Raw genomic sequence first — 22,829 nt, 5'->3', positions numbered from 1 at the left:
ACAAACCAGTACCATTATTGTATGGGTATTTGTTAATTCCATATTTTAATTGGTTTAATTGCATTAGTGAAGTTTACTATGAGACTTCTTTTTTTGCATTGGATTGTTTGTTATGTTGGACCCTTTCCTTTATTTTTTCTACCTTTCAATTTCAAACCAGAAATTAGAAAGATGAGCAGAGTTTGATGTCCAGTATGTCCTGAGTGCCAGCAGAGCTGTTTCCCTGAAGGAGACATGCACTTTCTGTATCCTGCTTGCATATCCAAACTTGCTGTTTATTATCTAGATTACTGAAACTGTATGACTGCACCTTTGGCTCCAATTAAACCTCTTCTAATTTAAATTAAGAAAATATTAACTCAGTGGCTACTGTTGACTTTTTTCCTATTTAATATTGCAATTATCTTCCTGTTTTTTTGGGGTTTTTTTCGGGTTTTTTTTTTTTTGGTTTTTTTTACAACAGCAATTATATGCTGATCGTTCATAGCTTCTGTTGTGAAACCTTATGTTTCATGTCTTTGGAAAAAAGCCCCAGACTTTTGTCTGGATTGTATGTAGAATTTTTAAAAATATACCCACCCCTCTCCTCACAATCCCATAAATGGGGAGGAGGGTTTGCGTTTGTGCTGCTGCAGTGAACAGACCCCAGCAAATGAGTGCCACGAACCTCGGGGGCAAATGGCCTTCCTGACTGTATTTGTTACGGCTTTTCATTCCTACCCATGCCAGCGTATTTTTACCAGATGTGCAAAGTCCTGTGTGTTTCAGGAAGTCAGAGAATGCATGGATAAACAGGATAGCCCTAGCAGCTAGAGCTGAAGCAGCCTGTGTTCAGTACTCACAGCACTAACTGACTTAGGAAAAATGAGCCCACCCTCTGAAAGCTGCATTGCTCAGCCGTGGAGTGTCCCATTAAGACGACAACAGCTACCTCTCTGAGGTTGGGATGAATATTGTTTTGCTAAATTCCTGTCTTGGATCTCATAACTCTTCCATATCCCACGCCTGCTAGACTTACATGCTGACAAAATACTTCTGCTAATAAAACACTACATTTATTTACAAAACTTTGAGCAGTGTCTTAATTTGTTCCTGCTGCTTGCTCAGTGGGATCTGTTTGTCCTTAAGCCTGAAGCTGCTGCACCATGCGGCAGAGCTGCATCTGTTGTGGCTCTGCTCTTCCATGTTTCCTGTCACAGCTGTTAAACGGGCTGACTTGGCTGCTGCGCTAATAAATTGCTGCAGCTTTTGTTCCATCTTTTCCCACCTGATAGACTGGGTGGTTCCATCACAGAAAGCAAGACACTCTAATGGCTTTCTTCTTTCTTTACAGGTGGGAGCTTTTTCTATTTTTTTCATTACCTTACCCATAGTATTCTTCCAGAAAATGTAACTACAGCTATTCCAATCCCACACCCTTTGTATCACAGATGAGACTTACTGTGAACTTTTGTATCAAAGCAGTAACTTTATTTGAGCCCTCACTTGCTTTTCTTAGGTTGTTTTCCTCTTATCTCCTGACTTGCACTGACCACAACCTCGCGAATAGCCTTGCTTGGAAGGTTCTGATACAATGGCAAAATGCTGTAGAATTTTTGTTTTAATCAAGACCCACTGAGAACTCACCACCTTTGGTGAAACTTATGTGCCTGAAAACCAAATTCATACTCTTGCTTTTCTTGTATGAACAGTTAAGATATCTTCTGAAATCAAGTACTTGGAAGAACTCACAAACTTTCTGGTCTCTCCCCTATGAGTGAATTTCTGAACAGCATCATAGCCTAGTCCAAGTTTTAAGGCAGTACTTGCATATGTTTGTTCCATCTGCAGAAGCACAAGGATATTGGCCTTGAGGTTATTTCCACTTCGGTGTTCCTCTGGCTTGCCTGCTCAGAGTTGCAGAATTAATTCAGAGCAAGGACTAAAATACAAGGAATTCCTAGTACTCACTGAAAGCCATCTGCACTGAGCTGCTGCTCTTCAAAGCAGGGAGCATTCACTGCCTATGAGATGGAACCAGGACTGACTCCTTGTTCCTAGTCTTGGAACTTGCATTCTAGAGTGGTTGGTAGTTCACAGGGAATAAGGCACCACACTGAATTTCAGTATGTGCTGCCAGTTTCTATAGGAATCCTAGGAAAATAAATTAATTTTGTTTCCCAAGAATTGGTTGTGTTACAATGTAAATCCAATGCTAGAATAGGGTTTATTTCTCCTGTATAGAGTGGTTATGAGCCTGTTGAAAAAGACTTGACATTATTCCATCCCTAGTGCTTCCTATGTGCTTATAAAGCACATATTTGCATATGAACAGGTTGGATTGCTGATTTAATTAAGACTGAAAATAATACCTTTGGACATCTTTTTTCAGGGTACTTCAGAGTTGCTTAGTGGATGTAATCTTCTGACAAGAAAGACCTTCCAGTTGCTGCTGGATTTAATAGACTTGTGAAGAATGCTTCAGTAATGAACTAGTGAATTCTGATTCAACCTTGTCACTTTCCAACAAAACTTCCCTGGTAAAAATTTCAGAAGTGCTTCAGTGGCTTGTTTGCTCTAAAGTTCTGCCTTCTTTCACCATCTAGTCCATAAGTAATAACTAGGAAACTTTTTGTTCTCGTGAAATACGCAGGATCTTTGCACTTCCTGAATGTCAGGTGTAAAGAACAATCCAATTCAGTCTACCTCAACAGTGCTTGAATCAGCTATTCCTTGCATAAACAAATACAAATAAAGGTGTTCAGGTTTCTTCAGGTGAGGTCTATGGAAGGTGCCAAGTTAAGTACCATGTGCTTTGTTATAGATAAATGTCATATGGACCATATGCAAATACAGTCTGCCATAAATCCTGCAAAATATCCAGGTTCATGACATGTCCAAAATGATCAGATGGTTTTTTAAGAAGAAGGGCTTTGGTTTTAACAGAAATTTGATGACTTGAATCCAGTCAGCCTGGCCCTCTTTCCCCTCTTTCCACCTCTTCTGAGGTCAGGGTTTATTTCCATCATCATGACCTCTCAGTTCTTGGATCCAAGTTTGAAAGAGCTCCTGTAGATTCTGAAGAAGTGACATAATTCTGTCTTCTGTCTGTAAGCTAATTGCTGCCTGATCTTGTCTAGTTTGATGGATCTGAGTCCCAGGATCTTAATTTGGAGGTAAGAACATAAGTTGGGAGCTGCTTAGAGGAGTTGCTGAAAGTGCATTTATCATACCTACAAGGTGAGGAGTTGCATGGGGATACTTGCTGGTGTGCTTCCAGCTGCCAGCATGCTCCTTGGCCTGCTGGCACTCAGTAGAACTAACTAATGACCTTATAAGAAGGCTAAATTATATTTTGACAATAAGCTTTTCCTAAATAAGCCTGATAAAGTTATTTTTATGTGAATTATTAAAAAGGGGCTACTATGCATAAATCTGAAATGGAGTCTGTCCGTTGGTACCCGTAGGTTTCATCCGTAAGGTGTAGTTGCTTTAATCCAGAGCAGCAGCCTCTGTGTAGTGAGGGGCACCACGCAGTCGTGTGGCTGTGTGTGAAATAAGTCTCTTGATTTGAATGGCAGGGTGGTTAGAAGAACTGGTACCAAGTTTTCCTGAGTGTGAACTTAAATTGTAAGGAAATCTCTACTGAACTCTTGTCAGTGTTTCATTCTGTTTTAAAATTTTCAAAACAATTATTTGGTTAGACGATCTATTTTTCTATTCAAACCTTGTAATAATCACATATAAGAGATGGAGCGTTTCCCTGTATCAGGTCAGGTGTCAAACATCCTGATACTGAAATAGGTTTTTTTGACACCACCCCAGTAAAATGCCGATCACTTTTCTGGTGTGTGATTTTTAAAGTTTCACAATTCACTATGACTCCAAGTCCAAGGTAGATTAAACCAAATGCTGGGATCAGATCCATTCCGTGTCATAAACGCACACATTTCTTCCCGTCTGAGAGCTCTTTGTGCACTGCTTGGCTGAGATCGTGGTGGCTTAGAGCCTTTGTAGGAGAGAAGGTGCTGATGTCTGAAGTAATAAGCAAGTGTTGGTAAAAATCAACTGTACTCATTGTAGGTTCAGGTTAAGAACTTTTTAAAATTCATGTCAGGTTCTCTTGCTGGATTAATGTAAACTGCTTTGTTTGCAGGGTTTATTGTCATCCCAAAACCAGGCCAATTCTCCAAGTGGAACTGTAGTATAGCCATCACACTACTGCTAGCAAATCTCTGAACGCAGGACAAGAAGTAATGACAGTGGAACCAGGAGCTGTTCTTCAGGCAAAGAGCATCACAAATTATAATGTGGCAGAGTGTAAACATGGAATTATAACATGTGACTTGCAAAGGACAAATGTAAGGAGTTCTCACTACAGCTGATCCTGCTAGGCTGCTCACCCAAGGAAGAGATTGCATTGGAGAAAAAGCAAAAAGCTTCCTTTAGTACTGCAGGAAAAAGTAGTAACATTTTTGTTTTCTTTATACTTTTCAAGTCCAGTGTAATTTAATCTCTCTATAAATATATAAATAAAAGATATAAATATATATATATATATATAGTGTAAAATAAGATATGTTTCTTAAATTCAAGTAAGTTCAATGGTTAAACTAGTACTTCACCATTGTTTATTTTGCACTGATTTTTTTAACCAGAGATGGCTAGAAGACAGCCTGGAATGCACTCATGGAAAATGAAAGTCATTACTTTCTGGCTTCAAAATGTTTTTCAGGAAGATGGATGCTGCAATCATAGATTTTTTTAAAACAAAATTGTTTTGCACTTAAATAGTTTAATGCTTATAGAGAATTACTTTAAAATTGGTGTCCAGACACCAGAAAAACTATGTTGTGGAGAAAAGATCCTTTGTATCTATTAAACATTTATTTTAATATTGTTGTTTCCAACTGCAATCAGCTCTGTATTATATGTATAAATAATGTAATTCAGTGATGGGGGATGGGAGTAATGGATCATTACACTAGAAATTCTCATTCATTTAAAAAAGTGATATTTCTAATTCAGAAAATACATATTAAACTATCTTGAATATGCATTTTTGTTTACTTTCTGTTCAAATCCAATCATTTTTGATGTAACCAATTCTTTGCTGAATTAAATGTTTGGTACAGAAATATTACCTAAACTTTGTAGAACAAATTCCTTTCAAAAATATCTTACTTAGAACATCACTTCATATTTAATATAATTGAATTTCAATTAGGAAAGTGAAATACAGTTGTTCTGTTCTTGTTCTAAATGGCTTATCTCCAGACACGTCCTGCAGTTTAAATACATGATATAGCAGCAATTTCACAGACAGGCAACTTCATGGGGTAAGGATTTTGTTATTGTGCAGTCCCGTGCATTTGGAGTTGGGAAGTGGAAGATCCCACAGCAGTAGCTGTACACGCTTTCTGACTTGTCAATCAGAAACTGGGTTAACATATTGGAGTAGCACTTCTGAGACTCATTTGTCTTACATCAGGCATCTCATTTATAATTCAATGGTATTAAACTGATAAGTGTGATGGGGATATCCATGGATTTGCAGAGGTTAATGTTGCTTGTCTAAACACCTGTCATTTTTAATCAGTCAACACACAGCTTAACTTGTTTTCAGTAGTTCTTGCAAAGACTATCCCTCTATGTCCAGCCCCAGAATGACCGAAAATACAGGTATCCACCATATGCTTCCCTTTTTCTTATGCAGCAACAGTCATGACTGGGATTTGTAGAATCCTGCAGGCAGAGTAGAACACAGGCTGCTTGCCCAGAACCATGAACTTGCCTGAGGGCACATACTGTATCTGTGGGCACAAGTTAATGCCCTTCCTGCTCTCCAACAATAAAGCTGGGTAGAATTTTTTTAATTACAAGTGAACTTAAGACATTTTCTGGCATGACAAGTGATTTGTTTTCAGGAAATGAATGAACATCTGGGGAGAAGCAACTGCAGTAGCTTGTAACTAAGTCTTATCCTTGCAATGCAGCCAGTGTGTAGAGAGCTGCCAGATCTGTTCATAAGCCGGGAATTAGTTCCCTACTTTATTCAAGATGTAGCTGTGCTTTACAATTCTTATCTGTCTTCTTCTAAAATATGGAATGGGGGAGGAATGGGGAAAATACTGAAACTGAGCAGGATTATTTTTCAGAAGTTTTGTTTTATTAACATAGTGGGTTTAACTGTTAAAATACAGATAAACCTCATCACTGAAAACTAGTGTAGTTATCTCCCCATAGACTTCTTCTATATAAGTGCTTCATATGGTCTGAATCAAAATGAAATAGGTGAAAAAATATGCAGTAACTTTAAAATACTTTTTTTCTTCAGCTGGAAGAATACAAAACCAGTAGGGAAAGAATTGCAATATCCAACATCAGAGGAACAACAGCAGCTACTCACATCCGTGTTGGCAGGGTATGTCCCTGCCACAAATCATAGTCCAGCAGCACACAAGGAATGTGTGTGGGTTTTCTTTTTTCAGCTTCTTCTTTACTATTAGGGCAATCATCTAGAAGCTTGAATTGCCCATACCACACTCTATTCCATATGGAAAAAAATTATTTTAGTAAGAAACGGGATACTAATAACTTACCTGGAAGGAACGTAAGACCTCTACTGAAGATACAGCTTTTAATAAAAATACTTTTCCTACTACATTAAAAAAATAATTAAAAGTGAGCGGAACACAGATAATCTCAGTATGGAATTTTAGCTGGAAGAATGAGGGTAGGAACTATACTTGCCAGTTTGTAGTTTAAAGTTTGGGTGTATTTTAACTATAAAGCAGGTGGGAAAACTCAAGTTTGCCTATTGATCCAACAGCCAGAGAAGTGCAAGTTGTCTCCAGAGGTTTAACAGCAAAGAACTTCTTAGGAAATCAATATCCTTGAAGTACTGTATGTGCCAAACTGAGTAAGATCCACCTGAAAGTGTAGAAAAAATGAAGAAAAATTGCAATGTGGTTCTTCACTTCAGATTTGTAATTTTATTACAAAAATAAAACGTGAAATTGCTGTTCTCATTATAACAGTCTGACAGCTTGAGATACACAGAATGTGGTAATACACAAGATGTTAAGATGTTATTCTGGTAGCCCTTTCTTTCTAGGTTAAAACTTACAAAAATTCGAACTTCATCTTTTTCCTGGTGTATGAATAATCACCTACCTGATACATTAATTAGGGAAGCAAACAGTGCCAATAACACTTTTGAAATCAGAAAGGTACCTTGTGCAAAAACAGTTTGATGGAATTTTATATTTTTTAGTCAAAATACTTAAACTTCAGCATCTGTGATTTAAGGCTTCCAATAACTGATTATGAGAAGCAACAAACAGAATAAATATATCTCCATCAGGAATATGGTTTGATAAACTGAGCTTTGACCTCCTGTATAGTGCTAGGTAAGGGAGATCTGAGTCAGAACAATCCATCAAATGTGGGTAGTAGGATTTGTCCTCTTTTTTTGTGAGAAATTAACAACAGTGGAGAGTAAGCTGCCTTGGATCCAGTTAGTTATCTATTTTTACACCATCAATTTTACTGCTACTCATTATGCTCAACTCCAAATATATCAGACTGAGCAACTCACCATCTTCCTCTCTGGAAAAAACACTGGATAAGCTCATGGCAGCTTTTGCTCAGTGCTCCAAAGGTAAGAACTTGGAGGTTACTGTTGCACTGTGTTGCCTGCCTTTAGACCTGCCGTCCTTAATTTCATTTTCTAAGTGTAGTATCATACCTTTCACATATCTGTCCGTCTGTCTGTAAAGAATCCCCATGGTAAGTATTCAGACAAATACTGTATTGCCTTGTTGTTGAAGTTCTCTGTTCTATCAGCATGAGCTGCTAACATGAAAGCATACAGATGTGGGGAGATGATTCCCTGAAACGTAACAGAGCAGGAAACCTCAGCCAGTCACTGTGGTTTTACATACCTCCACTGCTCTTTGAGATACTGTGTTCAGGAGAACAGTTTTTGCTTGGAGCTGGAGGAAAGCAGCATCCATGCAGTAGGAGTTTCAGTAAAATGACAAGGAGCAGTTAGCTGTACCATTGTGTTCTGCTGTTTCCCTTTGTTACAGTGTTCTCACTCTACTAGTGCAAAGCAAAGCACTTCCTCCACTAAAACTCGGCTCATGTATTTGTTCAGTCCTAGTAAGAGAAATCTGCTTTTCCTTTGGCACACCGAGTGCAAGTAGCAGCAGTAGAGGTTTCCCTGCAGAGCCTTGTTCAAGTGCTTTAGTCTTATTCTATACAAATTCTTGCCAAGGCTGGGATGTGTTTCCATTCTTGCTATTGAGATTCTGAAAGTTTGCTATGAAGAAATGACATAAATTGAGCAATGGTACATGATGCAGGTGCGTGATATTTAACTTGGATAGTCAAATTTGAATCAATATCAAATACTCCCACAGTCTGCACCACATTTACCCTGTGACTATTTTCACATTTTCAAGAATCTCCTTACAAATGTCACATTGATCCTCAGTATAGTATGTGACAATAATACCATCTTCTAAACATGAAGACAAACATAAGTTGGTGCTTTTAAGTGCTTTTAAGCAGTAGATGTCAAAAAGATTCATAAAGAACTTGAGTCTCATGAGCTTCTCCACACAGAAAAGCTACAGTGTGGAATTTGGGCATGCTCAGAGTTGTCCAAAGTTGACCTGAACCAGGATTAGGATCTAGTCCAGTCACAACAGAACCCTACAAGTGTTGAGATGCCTCTTCTTACAAAAACAATCAACCAATCAACAAACCACAGCAAAAAGCCTGCTTACTGGAAGAGCTCAAATGAGTGAGAAGAATAATTATTTTCACAAATGCACAGCCCTGTGGAGTCTCAGAAGGAGAGCTGTGAACATAACAGGCTTAATTTTTACTCTTACAAGATCTTTATGTTAACCTGTATTTTACCACATTGTGTATCTTAACTGGTTAGAATCAATAGTTAGTCTGGATCTAGAGCAGAAATCTCAATTTGATGCCTAAGGGTTGGCTAAGTGACTTGGATGTGATGTGCTCCTCCCCAGTGCCCCATTTTCCATGGTGTATCCCTGCAGCAGTACCACTCACACAAAATGCCCTTTGCCTCCCGCTCATGGCTGGGCTTTTGAACAGCAGCACCAGAGCCCAGTGTTTGGTTATGGAAAAAAATGATCACTTCCCATGAAGTGTATAAGCAGATTAACTTCTGTAACTATTAAAACCTCCAAAAAAGTTATTTGCCAAACCTGTCTTGCATACACACTTGGTAGGCAGAAGATTTTTAACCCCCAGCCAAGTATGACTTGCACAGACTTTTGTTTTCAAAATAATAAAATGTTCTCTAACACATCACCAAATTCAAGTATTGCAAATTATTTAATGCAAGTTTTTAGATCTCAGGAATTTTAAAATCAATGGGATCAGTTTGGAATATTCTTTCCTAGTAAGATAAGGATGTTGCCTTTTAACTCTTACTTTATTTAATAATAGGAAATGTTCTGTTAAATTGTTGCTGGTGATCTGTGTGCCAGATTTCTGAAGCATGACCAGCTATGTGCTTTTACTGCTCTTTTAAGCAACTGGCTGCAATATCAGGCCCTGTTAAGACTTTTGATTAATGTTAAGATCAATAGCTTGAAGCAAACTATGACTAAGTTTTACTTACTTTTCAATCAGCTAAAAAGCTGGTTTAGCTCTGAATTAGATTATAGTTACATAAAAATATTCAGCAGTTAGGGAAACTGCATCAAAATCAAGTATCTCATATGATTGAACAATTTGCACATTCTCAGTAAAACCTGAGGTGGAAGTTACTGAATACAGGAGGCGAATAATTTCCAGAGCTAACTGAAAAAAACCCCAAACCCTTAAATAAAAAAAATACAGCAGTTAGCTGTCATTTGTAATACAGTTTGAAAACTTAAATTCTGTAGATAACATTCCATTCCTAATACTCGAGCTCAAAGAATCCTTTCATGTTATTTTTAACCAACCTCCTCCTCCACCAGGTTCTAAAAGGAACAAGTACTTAGGAAGTTCAATGCAGAACACTCTCTGTGCTCTGCCAGAACAATGCTTTAATGAAATATTGACCCCCTTCAGGAACATAATATCAAAATGGTAGGAAACCAGCCCTCAAACCTTGTGGGGTTTTCCTGCAAATTGTCAGAGCAAGACAAAATCAGGCACTACTGTTCTTGTTAGATCCAACAACAGAAGCATGACTGGGCCTCTCTCACTGCATAGCCAGGCTTTTCCTCACTTCTATTCCTTCTATAGCAGGCAAATGGAAATGTTTCAGGGAAGACTGAAGTGCCTTCTGTTTCTCAGACTGTTGAAGAAACAACAGAAGTCTCAAATGTGCTTCAGTGGGCAAGTGAGAGTCTACACCTCAATATTTGATCCAGTAAGTCTGACAGACTGGAACACAGGGGTTCCACCACCTTCCTTAGGTTTCCAGAAAACTGAATGCAATGTAGGAGTAGGAAAGAAAATCAGTTTGGCTACTCCAGAAAAATGTAATTTTGGTAATTCTCCCAGTAGAGGCCCATATTGTTGATTTGGTTTTTTTTCCTAGACTTTCCCAAGAGAATGCTTTTAAAATAAATAAAAAAGATCAAATTTTTTTTTCTGAGAACATCTTAAGGAATACAGTTAGACGAGAAACCCCAAATAATCAGAAATTAAAAAACCCTCATCCAATTACAACTTCACCTCATTCCTTTTTAAAAATTACTTGCCTTACTTGATGTTTCTTGAAATCTTGCCTAAAGGAAATTAGAAAACCTACACTGATGAATCCCAGAACTAAATTCATTGAAAAAGTGGCTTCTCCTGTAGAAGGAGAGTTCATGCTTTCAAAGCTGAATGTACAGCAGAAAATAATTTATAATTGTTTTTTGCTAGTTTGTGGAGGTTTTTGAGGGTTTTTCTGAGAAAAACCTGTATTTGAAAGTTTTCCATGTGGTACTAATTTCCACCTCACCTTGTTGATACAGCAAGTGAATACATAGAGTATTTTTCACATAGCTGATATATAAACAAAGTTTTAGTTCACCAGATTTTTAATCAGATTTTAATTATTATTTCATGTCAAATACACATTTAGAATTTTCCCTATTTCATCTATATACATGATAATTAAGTTTTTTTAAAATATTTTTATTTGCTCAAAATGTACACTGAAGCCCTGAAAAGGCAAAAGCATAATTCCTGTCTCTGCCCCACTTCATCTGGAAAACTTTTTAACTCAAGGCAGACATCAAAACCAGGATGATGATATTTGAAAATAAAGGTGGAGCTGACCCTTTAAGTAACAGCAACTCTAACAAGAGTCTACCAAGGGGATTATGAGGTATCAGAGCTTCTAAATTCTGGTGTATGTCAGGGATTTGGGGGGAGGGGGAACTGCATCAGACCAAATAAAGATCTGTGTTTAGGCAGACAGAATAAACCCAAGTAATCAGCTTAAGTAAAACATTTGTTTCTAGCTAACAAGCTCAGTGCTACAAATTACTTTCTCTAAATGGGCTGACAGTTCTTCCACTTAAATACTACTTGTCTTGGACTTGCCTTTGAAATTTGCCACAAATACTGAGGTATTTGCCCCAGCGTATTTCCTACTACTCTTAATTTTTTGTGCATGGTTAAAGCTCATGTATTGGCTGTCTTAAAAAGGTGGGGGCAAAAAGAATAGAGACAAGCATCAGTAGTGTTTTAGGTAAGGTTTGGACTCAATGCAAAGAACTACATTGACTGAATTATGTTCATGGTTGACAAGACAAGGACTAGCACTGGAAACTAATTTCACGCCACTTGAAACATGGACACAATGCTCCCCTCACCTTTTGACTTTAGTCTTCAAAATTGAAGTGATTTGAAGTCACTTGCCAGAGTTCTTGAAAATAAAAGTGCTGTAAGGTTTGATGGGCAGCAGTTCTCTCATTGGGGTCATATTTTATCATTGCACACAGGAAATAGAAACCTTTAAAAGGCAATTTGTTCACAAGAGAATACTTTCTTTTCCTTTCTTTAAAGGGAGGATTCAAAACTCAAAATTCTTGACCTGTGTTAAGCAAGCTAAGAAAAACATTTGATCATGCATATTCAGAGAGGGCTACAATTTACTGAAAAGAAAGAATTCACCCGATTTAGGTAATTATTCATTAGGGAAAAGTAGTACTTGGAAAAAAAAAAAACTTTTCTTTCCTAAAAATTTGTCACTGGCCTTAAAGATACTATGGAAATAAAAGGCCAAATAAGATCAAGATAGGCTCAGATTTCCTCTGCTCTGCCTGTCAAGTTCATGAATGAGTGACTGTCTCTGGGTAGGGATAGAAGACACTGCTCTTGTGTCAGCACAGATTTAGGTTTTTGTGGTAGTTCCCTGAGCAGAAATTGCACACAGCTGTACAGCTCTATTGTGGATATTGCAACAGTGAGATTAGTAACTATGGGAGTGCATACTTACTACTTGACATTTTGGAGTTTAGTTACCAGGAGTGCCTATCACTTCATGGATTTTTGAGATGTGGTCGAGCTCATTATATCCAAGAAAAAGAGGCTGGAAACTGCAAGGTGAGTGATGGTATTAGCATGAGAGAAGACACAATTGAGGTGTCACTTGTTTTTGTGAGGAAGATAACATGCTAGAATTATTAATTTGTGGACAGTTTAATACCTATCAACAACTGGAGGATAACGTGAGCAGCAGAGCAACACAGCTGTTGGTTTGCATTGAAGGAGTAGCTTGGGTTATTAAACAGAAATCTGTAGCTGCCCTCTCCTGCTGGTTTGGGGAAAAATATGTAAAGAGATCATCCCTTGTGGTGAAGGGCAATGGATCTGGGAATGTGTTTGCTTCTAGAAAAGTGGCAGATCCTAGAAGATCTGTATTCTCCTCATTTTAAGACAGAAGAATCAAGCAGTCCCTCTTGCTGTGTATACACATAGAAATGTATTTACAACACTCCGTTCCTAACACTCAGGTTCTCTGCAAGCAGCAACACTGGAAAGATGGTAATTTGAACTGCATTCTTGAGCTTGATCTTCAGTTAATATAAAACTTGCACAGAGTCCTTGAAAACATTGTTATTATATTAGAGCAATCAGCTTTAGTTGGGTCCAGTAACATTTATTTCCTGCACTTGTTGCTTTTTTCCTTGGGCTTATAATTTAAGTAACACTTGAGTAGCACCACGAGTCTTGAAAAAAAACACTCAGCTCCTTTGTAGACATGAGAAACTTCTTTTTAACTGTTTGCAAATTCAGTCAAACAGCTGGCTGCACACTGCTCTGGGTGTCTTCGTAAAGCTTAGAGGAAGGAGAAAAAAGATCTGATTCACATTGTGCAGCTGCATCAAGACATGCAGCTGGGACTAGCTTCTGTGTGAACTAAAAAATGCGCAGTTGTCAAATGTAAAACTGTAACAAATTCAAGAACAACTGTGCAAGCCACTGAAAAGTGTGATCCAGGAATCATGATTTATAGGGAACAGAAAAGGAAACAAGATTTGAAAGATCAGCATGGCTCAATAAAAGACTAAAAGTTCTTACACAATGTGCTGTAAAGCATAAAGGCTTATGCAACCATTCAACAGCAACAACTGCAGGAGGCACTGGAAAAGAAACAAATCTGTCCATAATTGCCTTTAGTTTGGCAAGACTGTATCTCTTTTAATTAATAAATTTCCAATAAACATCCCTCCTTTATCTCTGAACACACCTGTAACGTCTCTGAAAATGTTCAGTGGTTGCAAAGAGTGAAATTTTTTACATTAAGCTGAAACTACAAGGAAATATCTTGAAGGGTTGGGAGTTTTCCCCTAAGAAAACTTAAGTTTGCAGCATGTAATTTCCTTACAAAGCTACAAAGCCCAGCTGATTCAAGCTGAAATGAAAAAACGAGGCATTCTTGAAGCTTTTGGTCCCAATTTACTTTGCAAGAGTACTGCCACATTTGGGATTTTTCTTTTAACAGTTTTCTGGCTGGAGAAGTAGAAATGTTTCTACAAGTTAGCAGGCAAAGCATAATGGTTGTCATTTAATGTGATGGTGATGGCAGCAGCTGCACTTGCCATGTGGAGGAGGAAAGAAGCAAAGCAAATGTTATCAGTCCTGGTTGCATATCAGAGACAGCAGTGTGGGAGGAGAATAAAGAACTGCTGCTGTTGCTAGGGCACAAAGATATTGGAGAAATACTCATGGTGGGTATTTTTCCTTTTTTCTTGAAGACCAGTGACAATTTTTTTGAGTTATAGTTTCATCATCACCAAAAATCTTAAAAGACTTTAATTTGTTTTTTCCTGAACTCTTCCTTCATCAGAACCTGATTTCAAAATATATCAGCACACAAGATCTTAAGAGTACAGGGTTCTTAGATACACTACACTGTAAATCAAATTCATAAATCAGAGGGAGTGTATTCTCTAATCTCCTCTGTTTTTGCAGAAAGTATTAGTAAGTCAAAAAAAAGTGGGAAACACTTTACCATTAAGTGTATTAACAAGACTGAGGATAGTCTGTGATGCTCATGAGTGGAAATGAGCCATACTCTACACAGAGATAAAACAGAGAAAATACATTTTTACTAAATACAAAGCCATTGGGGAAAAATGTTCCAAAATGTTTCTTTGTAAATCACTTTTGTTTGTACCGTGTTCTCCTGAAGTGCTTTATTACTAACCTGCCACAGGGTGAAGAGAGTGCCAGACCAGATGGGATTACTGCCTCATGAACCCTGCAGACTAAGCACAGAAGCTTCTACAAATCCATGGAAACGAAGATCATAGTACCCAAACCACATGCTCCTAATTTGAGTTATTTACCTTTGATTATCTTGATTAATGATAAGCAAAACCCTCCACTGAACACAGTAGCTTGTGATTTCATAGAAAACACAGCCAGGACTCCACATGCCAATTTTGTAACTATAGAGCCCATTTGTCAGCAAACATTCAGGTGCTCAGTTACCAGCGTGGGGAGGTACTGTGTGCCTGCTGAGAATAGATGCTCCTACAAGATCCAAAATCTCTTAATTCAGGATGTTCTGCTGCAAAAATAAAGTATTTCCACAAATTACAAACAGTAAAATATTCAAGCAAAGACTGTAAAATAGTAATTGTAGAAGAAATCACAGATTACTTTAAGAAGAAATTTTCTGAAATCCAGGGGTAGTATCACAGCAGTAAAGCTGCATTAAAATAAGTGTGTCCAGGCTTGAAGATACCTGTGTCCATAGTATGTAATGCAACTACTGTTCTGTACGTCATGAAAAGAAAGGTCTAAGAGCATAGGGACTATCACAGAAGGAAAGGCTGATAAATAGGACATCTAGCTTAAGTTATTAGAGTTGTTCTCTTTAGCAGTGATACAACAGGTGGCTTTGGCTTCTCCTGTACACTTCTATGACTCAAAAATTTATCTTCAGAAAATAAAATTTCCTAAACTGAATTTAGAAATCCTTACTTTTCAAACATTAGCAAAATAAATTTATGAAAGTGTCAAGAGAGATGATTACAATTAAATCTTCTGAAAGCCCCTATATTCTGCTCTCTTTTGTTTGTGTAACTTCCACTAAATGTAGGAATTGAATGTAGAAAGAAAGAGCTGCAAAACTGGACCCCATTTCCTGTGTCTAGATTAACACAGAAACGGAAATACATATTAATAGAGGATCAAGAACAAGTTTTTAGGTTGGAGGGAACACATACAGGATGTAATGCATCTCAGTGATTTCAGTTTTTAGCCAGTAACAAAATTGTTTGTTCATTCCCCTGGACTAGGAATAGAGTAACTGTCTACATATTTCTTAAAAAACTGTCCTTTTATTAAGGAATAAATATTACCTTCTCAGGGTAAAGAGAAAAATATTTATATACTTTACTTCTAGTTAAATATCCTCACATAAAGTTAATTACCTTTATTATTATGTTTTCTTGTTGCCCGTCGCTCTGAAATATCCCATTTCTGTACTAATACAAACACAGCAGAGAGAAGAATTCAGTAAAAAGATAAACATTATCAGTGCTTCCAGTTATTTGTTTAAAAAAAAAAAAAAAAACTTAAAGAAACCAGCACTTTTTTCAAACTTATCAACATAAAAGTAAAAAATTTAATTTTGCCATCATGGTGAGACAACAGCTACACATATGGGAATGGGGAATGGGCAGTTCAGGAAGGAGAGGCCAGGCTTTCTGCTTCTGCTCTCACCAGGGCTACCAGAGGATTGCAAGGGCCATCCCCTCCCAGGAGGGCTTCCTGCAGCAGGTACTAGAGCTCCTTTGGGGTGCTGGCAGCAGCTCTGGCTGCCTGCTGCCTCCCAGGGCTCTGCTGCAAGCAAAGATTTATCTGGGCCATGGCCTTTTCTCTCCCTGCAGCAGTTGGCAGCTGCTCCAGACAATTCTGTTTCTGCCTAGAGAAGACCCTGAAATAAATGTATGCTACATTTGCTGTAAGGCTGTTGCTGAACCAGGTCTCTTACCTATGTACACAATCTAGAGATTTGCATATCTGGTACATGTTGTTCCTGATTTTTTTTTTCAGGCAATGGCTTTCTCCTTCCTAGAATAAAATTTCAAGTTGTGTGAGTCCTTTTTAGTGAAGAACAAATAGAATACAAATATCATAGTTTTCAGCTTCCAGAGGTGCACTGATGTCACCTTTTTCAATTATAATACTTCTGTCATTTACAGCTAGCTTTGTAATTCATTTTCCACTCAACTTCTGACATAATTTATATTTCAGTTTGCACCAGAATAGCTCAACTAACAAGTGTTAATTTAATACTCTGTAAAATGTCTTAGTTTTTACTGCATGTATTGCTTGCAGTATCTATTTCCCCAAGTTCTAGCAGAACTGCAGTATTTCACTTCTAAATGTCTCATTTCCTCTCTACTCAAAGTAATCAGGTTGAAGATTTGTATCAATCACCTCAAGTTACCACAATGGTTAAAAGACTATGATTCACATCTGAATTGCAAATTCAAGGCTAACCTATGTTGTTTAGCTTGCTGTTGCTGTTAGGCAATAATTACAGTCATAAAATTTATCTATTTTTCAGAGCCATTCAGTAACTGCTCAGCTTTTTTCTTTTATAGGCTCCAAAGGCCTTTTAATCTTGCTGTAATGCCTTTATGTAATGCTGCAATGCCATCAACGAGGCAGAAATGATCACATTTTTGAAAAACAAAGCAGGTACTGATCTGCGTGATGACAGCAGTATGAGTAATTGGCTGGGGAGGAGGAGGGAGACTGTCAGGACAGTAACTCATTGAGGCCAGAGCCCAGAGCCAGCAGGACTTGTGTTCCCAACTGATTACAGTGCTCCTCCAGGCAGCCACCTAATCCCCTGAGCAGGATTAGATCACAAAGCACTTGGAACAGAGTACCATTTACATCAGGAGCTGTAGTAGTAGTGCCCCCATAGAGATAAACGGTGCTTTCAACATCAGGACTTTTGTCATTTATAGTGGAAAAGATATTATAAAATGCAGCTATTCAAATCAATTTAGATTATTATTTGTATTTAAGGAATTGGGCCTTCGTAAAAAGTAGTCATGCTCAATTGCTTTTTCATTACATGTCACTAGAAAAATCTGGAGCAGATGCTCTTCTGCTTCCAGATTTATCACTGGAGAAGCCTTATTTGGCAGTAATGGTGCAGTGAATCCTAAGGCAGTGGCACTTGAGGCTTCTATCGTTTCTCTTGAGACATCCTCCACACCTCTCTCTCAGCCACTTTTTTCATTGCTTTAAATTACCAAACTGCTGTTGATTAAATAAAGGGCAAGACTGTTTTTCAGTTATTAAATGCTTCTGCTATAAATTAACAGTAAGACAATTATGACTTTGTGTAAAGACAAGCTTGATTGAAGTAACATGGATCTCTTGTTCTTTTAAGGAAAAAACACAAAAGTATCAGCTTTCCACACCAGTAGCATTACATTGAACTGTCCTCCTAATTAGAGAAGTGTCTCCATACTCCTTGTCAAATTAAAAATTCATTTTCAGTCCACTTCAGTTCACTTTTCTATTATATTCTATGATTTGACAAGCTCCACCCCATGTGCCACCACCTTATACAACATTAAAAATAAGGCACTGTATCATGATAAACACAGTCCAGACTCAAAATTCAGACCATAAAGAAGAATCAGCAATTTATAGAAGTTCAGGTAAACCCAGATGAATGTTCAGATAATCCCTAACTGCAGCATTTCAGATTACTATTGAACACAGATTTCATTTTGAACGGATTCACCATGCTATAGAAAAGGAGATTACTACACAACTAAGTGGTGTGAAAACAATCATCATCTTATGGAAAACTTTGAAAGAACTTGTATTTTTAAATAGTAAAAAAAAAAATCAGAACATACTGAAATGATGACTCTCATTTCCATCTGAATGCCATGCTAAATATAGCAAACACAAAATGTCTTATTAAAACTAATACACACTAATATCTACTTCAGCAATCAGCAAATAACTCAATTTTAATCTCACATTCTTATCTAGGTCAGAAACAGAGTTACTCCTTTTGTTAGAGATCTGAATAGTCAGTGTCACCAATGTCATGTTCAGGAGCAAGTCTTTATTGTATTACACTGAATGACACTTGCATGTTCAGTTATTTAAATTAAACTCCCAATTGTTAAGACATTACAAATTCTTAATTATTCATTTTAAAAAATCCTTTTACTCATGAATTGTAAGCCCCTTCATTTGCTGTATCCAATTCCTTTATTGTTTATATAAGAACTGGTTTTAAATCAGCATTTGTTCTAATTTTTTTTGGAGGAACTCTTCCTTAAGCTTTATGGTCTCTGACCTGCTTTGACAAACAGCTCCAGAATTTTTAAATATAGGAGGTATGAGGGAACAATGTTGTTTTATAGAGAAAACTTACTGAAAGGCTTTTTTACTACGTATAAAAACTGAAAATCCTTATTAACTGATTCAATAGTTTTGAAACAAATGGGAATAATTTTCTTAATACCTCACAGTAGCCTTGACGTAACAAAGAATTTGTTTAAATTTTATTTTTTGTAACATAAAGCAATTATTTTGTGTTTTGCAGTCAAGGTTGTTTGACTGTAGAATAGATGGCTATGGACTGCATGTACAGTAGCCATAAACAATTGGGTATATTACACTGGCAAAAAATAAAGGGTAAAGCAGTACAGCACAAGACTCCCTATGAGCTCTGTAATCTGTCACAGTGAACAACCAAGTGAAAAATAATTAATTCCACTTTGTGATCTACACAAGGAGAGTTTATGTTTCTTAAGCATATACTACATACCTTTAATCAGCTCATAGTCATGGCCACAAATTCACATACCAGTGAAAGGGAGCCAGGGTTTTCATCACTGCAGAAACAAATAAGGAGAGTTTAAGCTAGAAATAAAACTTGCACACTGATTTGTACACATCGTAGAAAAAAAGTACATAGTTTAATCAGTATTAAAATGGACATGTTCATTTTTAATTGATACTGTCTCATGGAAGTTTTTAAACCTACATCTGAGGTATCATAGTTTTAGTTTATGCTATTCAAAGCACCCACTGCAGAAGTCAACTCATTTATTCCATGAAGCTTTTTGAAGGCATGCTTTCTGGGCATATCATTCTGTTCAGTTCAAGAAATTTCCAGTAAATTAACTGATACAAGCTTAGAATAAAAGAGAGGGAAGCCATTACACTATATGTGAAAATTCTTTCTACTTAGAAATCCAGTGGTGTTCTGTTGCATGGCAATGAGTATCTGGCTGGAATCACTATTTTGCTGACAACAGCAATTTAAAATACAATCATGATGTAATACATCTGACACTTTATTTTCCATTTCACTGCCCTGCAGAGGCAGACATCTTTAGGTCTTCACTTTTTCTTGTAAGATAATTGCATTACAATCCATCTCCCCTGCAATGTTGTATTAAGACAGCCAGTAAAAGGTTGAGGGTACAATCTGCAGTTCAGCTTGCAGGAGCTCAGCAAGCTGGCTGGCCAGCTGGATTACACTTAGTTAACAGCACAGCAGCTGAGGCTGAGAGATCCAGAAAGCCAAGCTGCTGACACGATTAGTGCCTTCCTGTGTATTTGTAGAAAACGGGGATGGCAATAACAGTGTAGTACTTGTACAGCCTTGAACAGAGAAATAAGACAGCCTGAAGGGCAAGAAAAAATATTTCAGAGCAGTCAACAAGTTTTGTGTCAAGTATTTGAATAATGAAGGATATGTCTGCTGTTGCACAGTGATGAAATGTACCATGCAGTAATGGAGTAAATGCTGTCATAAAACGTGATCACTCTGGGAGACAGAGCATGTCCCCAGAAGACACTCAAGTGCTTAATGAGGCAAGGAACCCAACTTTATCACTGACACCTCTTTCCAAAAGCATGGCTCAGCTGCTGCCTCATTCTGAGATCTAAACTTCAACTACTTGCACAGGGGTGTCTGTAAAGTTGCCTGTGAAATGATACTGCCAAATAGTTTGCTTTGATCCCTTGTTCAAACTGATAAGTCAAGCCAAGATCCTTAAGTACCAGAGGCTATTTCAGCAGATCAGCTCTGAGTGTGCCTAATCAGAGTACTGAGCCATGGTGTACAGTTAAAGCACTAACTGGATATGGGACGTGGGTTGAAATCGCCAGCAAATCTTACATATGATGAAATTAAATTCAACTATGCTTAACATATATTTAGTTTTTAATTTTAATACTGATGTTAAAATATTTTGGTCTGTTGGAAAAGAGCCACAAAAAGCAAGAGCAACATCAGACTTTCTTAACAAAAGCAGACATGTAGACTTCAGATTTTGAGAAACATGTTTCAAACTCAGAAAGCTGGTTAAGAATCTACAGGTTGTCTCTAGACCCAAAAGTTACTGGACATTGTTCAAACACAGGAATGAAGAAGAAAGAAGTAGAAAGGAATCAATGCACCATGCATACAAAACAACTTTATGTAAACATAAAGATAGCAGGATGTGTAGTCAGCCTCCTTAGTGCTTGTATTTACCTCAGATTATTCACTTGTTCTATAAAGTTGAATAAAACAGAAAAGAGGAAGACTGGCTTGCAGCCAGGGACTAGATTATAGTTGACTTTTTCCCCTGCCATGAGGCTGTCAGAACTTTAGTCTGTCACTGAACTTTCAAATGCAGGGCCCGATAAATTGTTTGCTTCCTGTTTCTTTATTGAGCAGATCAGTAATTAGTAAATGGCTTTATTCCTTCTTACAGCTTGGAGCAGCTGGGCTTACCCCAAGAAAAAAAGTAGTAATGTGTTGTGCCCCAGACACCAGCTACCACGGCAAGGAGCTCCCAGAAGGAATTTTGTGTTGCATAAGAGTATGGGTGATACTGTTTACTCTGTGCTGCTGTAGCATACATTCCAAGCATTGCTCAGTGGGATGCATTGCCAAATTTAACGTTTAAAATTAAGTTTTGATGGAAACCTCTTACATGAAAAACAGCACTATTCTATTATTGTGTATATTACTTCATTGCCCTCCTAGGCTTTAATAAACAAAAAACCCATGCTACAGAAACTCTGGGGAGGAAGCAGGAAACAAAGAGCTTTGCACACTATTGAATGGATCAGGGCAGGACATACGTCTTTCCCCAGTCAGATGTACAGCTAAACATCAAAACAATATTTTCCACTTTGAAATGAGGAGAAATACCTTGAATGGGCAGGTTCTGTTTAAAATAATGCTATTATCTGCTGTTAAAAGAGTTCACTCCATCAAAAGAATTTGTCAGTCAATTTATCAAAGGGTTAAAGGCCTAAAAGATGTTCTAGATGAAAAGATGACAGAGGGTCTGCAGTGCCTTACCACTGAGTTGTATACATCTCTCCTCGATACAGTTAAGCAGATAGTTTAAATACTGTTTTAATCATAAAGTGGACAATTCTGTCAGTTGTAGGTAGTGTATAAATGGACCAAGAGACTTCTAACAATATAACAGAGAATCAGAAGCCATATTACTTGAAGGTATTTTTTTAATTGATATTCTTTAAGCTCTGAGTTACATTTTGAAACCTCACCTAAGAGCAAAATGTCCCATTTCACTTTGTATGTACAAATGAGTCATTCCCAGTGATTTCATTAGGAACTCGATATATTTAACTGAGAATATAAAATCAGTACCCCAAGAGGCACTGGTTGGCACTTATATACTTGGAGGACAATGTCAAGTCTATGTCAACTTACACACAGCCCTCTCCTCTATTTTGCTAACTGATAAAAAGCACCTATTTTGTGACCATATAACATCTGGATGATGGATGTAAATATAAATGCAAATATGAAGGAGAACTAATGCTATACATTGACTAAGGATAAATGCACTGGTTTTAACCTGCATTACAACAGTACTTAAAGAGGCTGAAAAAAGTATTACCCAAGAAGAGGACTGACCCATTTCCTCCAATTATTATTTACAGATAAAAGAAAAGCAGCACAAGTATATTCAGTGCATTTGGCAAGGCAGAAATCAACTATTTATTCCTCATTCATCGTTTCACCCTCGACCCAGTGGCCAGGCCCCATTTAATACAGTGGGTGACATCAATTAAAGTACTCAGGGAAATAACCCCCCAGTGCCAGACAGGAAGGCTGAGTTCCCTTTCTGTACCGCATGCAAACTTTTTAAACTCATGTGTACTTAAAAAGCTTCACTTAGTCTTAATTTTGTGTTCCCTCACTGAATTTAAACTGGGTTTTCTGTAGAATTTCCATGATTAATTATGCATACCTTTCAAAATGTTACTTCATGTGTTTACTTGCACAGTACTTTCCTTCTCTAACTCACATTCTCCAGAACATCAGAAAATATTCC

General features: G+C 37.4%; 2 protein-coding genes and 1 long non-coding RNA gene across 11 annotated transcripts in view; 1 reads left to right on the top strand and 2 right to left on the bottom strand.

Moving 5' to 3' along the window:
- Positions 1 to 2,377, bottom strand: part of LOC137475269 (uncharacterized) — a 19,229-nt gene extending 16,852 nt beyond the window's left edge. The window contains exon 1 of the long non-coding RNA XR_010999787.1: positions 580 to 2,377. This is a non-coding gene — a long non-coding RNA (uncharacterized lncRNA). The remainder of the gene's footprint in view (positions 1 to 579) is intronic.
- Positions 1 to 7,750, top strand: part of WDR20 (WD repeat domain 20) — a 48,572-nt gene extending 40,822 nt beyond the window's left edge. For 6 of the 9 annotated variants that reach the window (XR_010999786.1, XR_010999784.1, XR_010999782.1 and 3 more), the window contains one exon: positions 4,136 to 7,750. Coding sequence is in view for 3 of the 9 variants with exons in the window: in XM_068192391.1 (XP_068048492.1) it covers positions 4,136 to 4,189 (54 nt within the window). In the remaining 6 variants the exon portion in view is untranslated. Of the gene's footprint in view, positions 1 to 2,371 lie in introns of all 9 variants that reach the window. The other 3 variants (XM_068192392.1, XM_068192387.1, XR_010999780.1) reach the window with 2 other exon arrangements.
- MOK (MOK protein kinase) lies at positions 6,127 to 22,829 on the bottom strand (the record flags this gene model as incomplete). The annotated part of the gene is given in 18 exon segments (XM_068194865.1): positions 6,127 to 6,912; positions 7,926 to 10,344; positions 10,347 to 10,554; positions 11,539 to 11,633; positions 11,837 to 12,031; positions 12,478 to 12,544; positions 14,852 to 14,950; positions 14,952 to 15,012; positions 15,886 to 15,948; positions 16,463 to 16,518; positions 16,520 to 16,542; positions 19,286 to 19,303; positions 19,306 to 19,352; positions 20,938 to 20,960; positions 20,962 to 21,023; positions 21,522 to 21,526; positions 22,746 to 22,796; positions 22,798 to 22,829. Coding segments are annotated over 17 exon segments (1,233 nt in total), but the record flags the coding sequence as incomplete, so codon positions are not given.

This window comes from Anomalospiza imberbis, chromosome 6, assembly GCF_031753505.1.
Source record: "Anomalospiza imberbis isolate Cuckoo-Finch-1a 21T00152 chromosome 6, ASM3175350v1, whole genome shotgun sequence".
NCBI classification, from domain to species: Eukaryota; Metazoa; Chordata; class Aves; order Passeriformes; family Viduidae; genus Anomalospiza; species Anomalospiza imberbis.
This window is presented reverse-complemented; position numbering and strand designations above follow the sequence as displayed.